General features: G+C 51.2%; 1 protein-coding gene across 1 annotated transcript in view; it reads left to right on the forward strand.

Annotated features, from left to right (window-relative positions):
- Positions 1-5432, forward strand: part of cdca8 (cell division cycle associated 8) — a 6652-nt gene extending 1220 nt beyond the window's left edge. Inside the window, exons 3-11 of the mRNA XM_079259073.1 lie at positions 863-991; positions 1446-1486; positions 1556-1619; positions 1689-1756; positions 1825-1907; positions 1975-2073; positions 4723-4852; positions 4944-5030; positions 5102-5432. Coding sequence (XP_079115199.1) covers positions 863-991; positions 1446-1486; positions 1556-1619; positions 1689-1756; positions 1825-1907; positions 1975-2073; positions 4723-4852; positions 4944-5030; positions 5102-5137 — 737 coding nt within the window. The 3' untranslated portion in view covers positions 5138-5432. The remainder of the gene's footprint in view (positions 1-862; positions 992-1445; positions 1487-1555; positions 1620-1688; positions 1757-1824; positions 1908-1974; positions 2074-4722; positions 4853-4943; positions 5031-5101) is intronic.
- The last annotated feature ends 1318 nt before the right edge of the window (positions 5433-6750 follow it).

Genomic DNA, 6750 nt, shown 5'->3' on the forward strand with positions numbered 1-6750 from the left:
GTGTGTGTGTTTGTGTCTCTGTGTGTGTGTTTGTGTCTGTGTGTGTGTGTTTGTGTCTCTGTGTGTGTGTTTGTGTCTGTGTGTGTGTGTTTGTGTGTTTGTCTCTGTGTGTGTGTGTTTGTCTGTGTGTGTGTGTGTGTTTGTCTGTGTGTGTGTGTGTGTCTGTTTGTGTCTCTGTGTGTGTGTTTGTGTCTCTGTGTGTGTGTGTGTGTTTGTGTCTCTGTGTGTGTGTGTGTGTTTGTGTCTCTGTGTGTGTGTGTGTGTGAGACCCCCCCCCTCCCTCCTCCTCCAGTCTGACACAGCGGGCGGGTTTGTTTTGTAACTAAAGCATGGCCCGGTGAGGTGGCCATCTGACCTTTACACTGGACGGTTGGGGTCTTGGTTGTGTGTGTGTGTGTGTGTGTGTGTGTGTGTGTGTGTGTGTGTGTGTGTGTGTGTGTGTGTGTCTGTCTGTGTGTGTGTGACCCCCCACCCCCCCGGCAGATGTAAGAGCAGCGGGAGCCAGCTGGCTGTTTATCCGTTTACCGTGTGCACCGACACCAGCGCAGCGGCAGCTTCAGGTACATCCCAGTCCTGGGGGGGGGGGGGGGGCTCTGCAGCCTTCATGCTGGTGCACTGCCCCCCCCCCCCCCCCCCCCGTAACTGAACAGCGGACTCTGAGAACCCGGTTTCAGGTAGAATGAGCGCAGCGTTGTCTATGACTCGTAGCTCGCCGTTTGGTTCGGGTAGCGGCCAGTCCTGTACGGTGGCGGGGGAACGGGGTCTGCGGCGGAGAGCAGCCATGATGAGCTGGAGGGACACGCAGGACATGAAGGCAGGTGTGTGCTTGGTGGTGTAACCCGTCCTTCTGCTTCCTGAACAGTGGAGAGCCGAGTGAAGCTGCTCAACGAGAAGCTCAATCAGATGCTGAAGGACATGGACAACGCCTACAAGATGGCTCTGATCAAACAGCCCAAAGCCGTGAGGCAGATGAACTGGTTGGACAACATCAGTAAGTCCACACACACAACGCCACCACAACAGGGCACCTTCTCCACGGCGTGGAACTGGGACAGTCATGTGACCCTCCAGCTGGTCTACGGAGGTTTTCCAGCATTTCTTTACAATCCAGACACAACATGTAGTGTTTATTCAGAGACTCTAGATGGTAAATCCACCATTATTTATCACATCTTCATCACCATCACCACCATGTTGCTAAGAGACCTCTGTTTCCACCTGGACATGATGATGAAGACACTTCCTGTCAGACTTTCCACCAATCAGAGAGCTTAAACTGACGGTAACGTCCAATCAGGAGCAGGTAAAGACCTGCCATCATCATGTCTGCATGCTGGCTGGAGCTCCAGCTTCCACGTAGAGTTCATATCGAATGTCCTGGAGCTTTTAATGTGAAAGAGCCGAGGCCTGTCCTAAACCCTAAGCAGCTCCCTTTGTGTCTGCAGAGCCGGACAAAGCGGCGAGTCCTGGGGAGGACGGTGTGAAGGTGAGCTGGTAGTGTGTCTGCAGCTTCAGGCCGTCTCTGCTCTGTTCAACCTTCAGCTTCTTCCCGCAGGTAGAAGAGGAGGTGGCCATCGTTGCTGAGGACCACGCTGTCCTCCTGAAATCTGTCAAGAAAAGTAAGTTCAGGCTCGTTCTTCTTCACGTCCCCTGAAAGGAATCGCTGACTCCATCTGTCCAACTCACAGCCACCAAGAGGAAAGGTGGAGCCAAGGCCGGCTCGGAGGACGACATCACCCCAAGCGCAACACGCAAGGTAGAAACCACTCCTCCGTTGCAGCTCCACCATGTCCTCGGCTCATTCATGTCTGTCTGTCCATCCAGGCCAGAACCACCAAAAAGCCCCCAACTACGTCCAAACGGGCAAAGGCCCTGACCGGCAGCCAGCAGAGCAGCGCCATCAGACGGTGAGTTCTGTCCCGGTTCTGTTGTCCTTGGGACGATGACGAGTACTAACGCGTAAGTCTGGTTCAGGTCCAACAGGAAGCCTCTGGTCACTCCTGCCAGGAGCATGCTGGACTCGTCTCTGGTGATGGGACCGACTCCGCTCATCACCCCACGCTTCCACCCAAGGTAAGCCCTGGAACACCAGCATGGTGCCGGGGCAGCGCCACGACAACACAGGACTAACCAATCACAAGCTGAGAGTTGGCATCTAGACCACATCAGACCAGCGGTCTCATCTATAAACCGCTGCTTGGCAGCAATACTGGAAGATTCCACATCTATAAAACCGTGTGTAGAACTCCAACCTGCTACACCTGCACCTCAATGTGTCGTGACTGAGAGGAGTCTGGAATGTCAACTGAAAGAAGTTGGAAATGTATTGAGTAATTTGTGTGGCGTCACGTCTGTTCCCTACATGTTCCCTACGTGGAACACGTCTGTTCCCTACGTGGAACACGTCTGTTCCCTACGTGTTCCCTACGTGGAACACGTCTGTTTCCTACGTGTTCCCTACGTGGAACACGTCTGTTCCCTACATGTTCCCTACGTGGAACACGTCTGTTCCCTACGTGTTCCCTACGTGGAACACGTCTGTTCCCTACGTGTTCCCTACGTGGAACACGTCTGTTCCCTACATGTTCCCTACATGTTCCCTACGTGTTCCCTACGTGGAACACGTCTGTTCCCTACGTGTTCCCTACGTGGAACACGTCTGTTCCCTACGTGTTCCCTACGTGGAACACGTCTGTTCCCTACATGTTCCCTACGTGTTCCCTACGTGGAACACGTCTGTTCCCTACATGTTCCCTACGTGTTCCCTACGTGGAACACGTCTGTTCCCTACGTGTTCCCTACGTGGAACACGTCTGTTCCCTACATGTTCCCTACGTGGAACACGTCTGTTCCCTACGTGTTCCCTACGTGGAACACGTCTGTTCCCTACGTGTTCCCTACGTGGAACACGTCTGTTTCCTACGTGTTCCCTACGTGGAACACGTCTGTTTCCTACGTGTTCCCTACGTGGAACACGTCTGTTCCCTACATGTTCCCTACGTGGAACACGTCTGTTTCCTACGTGTTCCCTACGTGGAACACGTCTGTTCCCTACATGTTCCCTACGTGGAACACGTCTGTTCCCTACATGTTCCCTACGTGGAACACGTCTGTTCCCTACGTGTTCCCTACGTGGAACACGTCTGTTCCCTACATGTTCCCTACGTGGAACACGTCTGTTCCCTACATGTTCCCTACGTGGAACACGTCTGTTCCCTACGTGTTCCCTACGTGGAACACGTCTGTTCCCTACATGTTCCCTACGTGGAACACGTCTGTTCCCTACATGTTCCCTACGTGGAACACGTCTGTTCCCTACATGTTCCCTACGTGGAACACGTCTGTTCCCTACATGTTCCCTACGTGGAACACGTCTGTTCCCTACGTGTTCCCTACGTGGAACACGTCTGTTTCCTACGTGTTCCCTACGTGGAACACGTCTGTTCCCTACATGTTCCCTACGTGGAACACGTCTGTTCCCTACGTGTTCCCTACGTGGAACACGTCTGTTCCCTACATGTTCCCTACGTGTTCCCTACGTGGAACACGTCTGTTCCCTACGTGTTCCCTACGTGGAACACGTCTGTTCCCTACGTGTTCCCTACGTGGAACACGTCTGTTCCCTACGTGTTCCCTACGTGGAACACGTCTGTTCCCTACGTGTTCCCTACGTGGAACACGTCTGTTCCCTACGTGTTCCCTACGTGGAACACGTCTGTTCCCTACGTGTTCCCTACGTGGAACACGTCTGTTCCCTACGTGTTCCCTACGTGGAACACGTCTGTTCCCTACGTGTTCCCTACGTGGAACACGTCTGTTCCCTACGTGTTCCCTACGTGGAACACGTCTGTTCCCTACGTGTTCCCTACGTGGAACACGTCTGTTCCCTACATGTTCCCTACGTGGAACACGTCTGTTCCCTACATGTTCCCTACGTGTTCCCTACGTGGAACACGTCTGTTCCCTACGTGTTCCCTACGTGGAACACGTCTGTTCCCTACGTGTTCCCTACGTGGAACACGTCTGTTCCCTACGTGTTCCCTACGTGGAACACGTCTGTTCCCTACATGTTCCCTACGTGGAACACGTCTGTTCCCTACATGTTCCCTACGTGGAACACGTCTGTTCCCTACGTGTTCCCTACGTGGAACACGTCTGTTCCCTACGTGTTCCCTACGTGGAACACGTCTGTTCCCTACATGTTCCCTACGTGGAACACGTCTGTTCCCTACGTGTTCCCTACGTGGAACACGTCTGTTCCCTACATGTTCCCTACGTGGAACACGTCTGTTCCCTACATGTTCCCTACGTGGAACACGTCTGTTCCCTACATGTTCCCTACGTGGAACACGTCTGTTCCCTACATGTTCCCTACGTGTTCCCTACGTGGAACACGTCTGTTCCCTACGTGTTCCCTACGTGGAACACGTCTGTTCCCTACGTGGAACACGTCTGTTCCCTACGTGTTCCCTACGTGGAACACGTCTGTTCCCTACGTGTTCCCTACGTGGAACACGTAGGGAACACGTAGGGAACATGTAGGGAACAGACGTGTTCCCTACGTGGAACACGTCTGTTCCCTACATGTTCCCTACGTGTTCCCTACGTGGAACACGTCTGTTCCCTACGTGTTCCCTACGTGGAACACGTCTGTATGTCAGAAGTGCACGTGGGCGTGTTGCCTGGTAGCATCAGAGTAATCTGATTACTCCGTGTGTTCAGACTGCCCCAGACTCCGGCTGTGAGGGTTCCTCGCCACCAGGAGAGGGTGTACAGCATCTCGGTCAACGGTTCTCCCATCGCAGCGGGAAGCGAGGACATCGTCATCAACGTTCCCGTTGGAAACGGAGAGGTGTGCCGCCGCTTCTCCAGTTGGCTGGAGGAGGAATGAAGCAGTTTGTTGTGGTGATAAACCAGTTAACCCTGCTGTCACCTCTCTGCAGAGCATCCAGCTGCTGGCCAGTCAGATGGACTCGCTGGACATGTCTCTGCTGGACGAGACGGCTCTGAGGAGCATCCGGCTGCTGCAGGTAGACCCGACTCCTTCATCATCGTCGCTGTGATGAAGACGGTGGGCTCATGGTTTCCTTCTTTCACACAGACCCGCCTGACTTCGTTCTGCAGGACGTCGGAGTGAGACGTTTCTGCTGGGGAAGGTCCGCTGGCACCTGCAACTGGTTTTAAACCGCCACAAAGTCCTGGTCCTGAAGAGAGCCGTCATGTGACTTTTACTGGTTTAATGTGGATTTTTTTCTGTTTTTGTATCATCTGGTTTGAAGTTTTCTGTCCGGACGTGTGAAAACGTATTTGTGTTGTCACGCTGTGACTTTCATCTGCTGGTTTTTATTGTTTCATGTGAAAACGTGCCACTGGTTCCGTGTTCTGACACCAGGAACACGGCAGACTAATAAAGACGCGCCAGTTTCAGACCACTTCAGTCTTTTATGTCCTGATACGTGCCGACGCTTTGATGGTGAAACAAGTTGGTTTATTTGGAGGACTTGTCGTCCATCAGCTGCCTGGACGCTGCAGGACTCGGAGTCCTTCCAGACCAGAAGACAAGTGGAACAGAACTCGTCCCATCGGAGATCTGGGGCCTCATTTCCAACCCTGCAGCACCGCCAGTCCCAGTCAGCTTCTGGGATTGATAAAACCAGGACTTGGCGGCAAAATGTCCCGACCTCCTCACCAACTCTGACCCCGGCGTGCGCACGTCCAGTCCGGCACCTTCCACAGGGAAGGGACTGACAGGTCGGGTCCGCTCCTTTTCCCAACCCACAGCAGAGGAACAGAACTATGTTCTCCACAGCCAGACGTGGTGGGTCTCCAACGTATAAATATGTTTTGATAAAGCCAAATATGATGGCTTATTTGAGATATATAAACAATTATAACATTAAGTGGATGTGGCCTGGTCAATCCTCCACAATTTCATTGGAAATAGGTTCGTATTATGACGCTTTTTCTTCATATTTCAAATATAAGTGACAGTCGAACTAGTATTTATTAAGTAACGAAATGATCTGTGATGTGAAACAGAAAATATGTGCCTGAAATAAAGATACTGTAGCCTAACCATCCATAAAAATACAGCTTTAGCGGGAAGGAAATGACTGACACCCAGTGCAGCCAATAAGAAGGGGAGAAAATAAGAACAAAAAAGCATTAAACACGTTGAAGTCTGAGTAAAATGCATCGTGTCTCGCTGATTATGACTGTAAAGCTTTTAAGCTCTTCAGTATCTGCTGCATTGCTAGATGTTTAAAATAAAACAAACTGTAAAGTATTGTTTAGCAGCACAACTTGATATGAACGTATAAAGTACACTGCTGTCCGCACCACATGACCACTGCAGTCCAATCACGGCTGTCTTATTGGGCCAGTTTTCCAAATCTGGGAGAAAATCTTTTTCTCTATCTTAATTACATTTAATCCGTCGTTTGGGATAATGATACATGAATATTTGTCTTTAAACATAAATGGATGCTGTCTGTGTTGAGTGACATTATCCATATAGTATATGATCAATATTGGAATTCAGAACCTGAATCCAAGCTGAAAGCATAAATATTTGTCTTTTACTTGGGCAAAATGAGCAGATCCAAAATAATATCCCAGTTTGGTTTCAAGCATTGAACTACAGTCATTCTGATGATGAGCTGTGGATGAAGCTTGTCCTGAACATCTTCTCACGCCGAGAGAAAACAAGATGATGAAGAGATTCTCTCCTTTAAACCAGATGATCTCTGG

Source organism: Telmatherina bonti (assembly GCF_933228915.1).
Source record: "Telmatherina bonti genome assembly, chromosome: 19".
In the NCBI taxonomy this organism is placed as follows: domain Eukaryota; kingdom Metazoa; phylum Chordata; class Actinopteri; order Atheriniformes; family Telmatherinidae; genus Telmatherina; species Telmatherina bonti.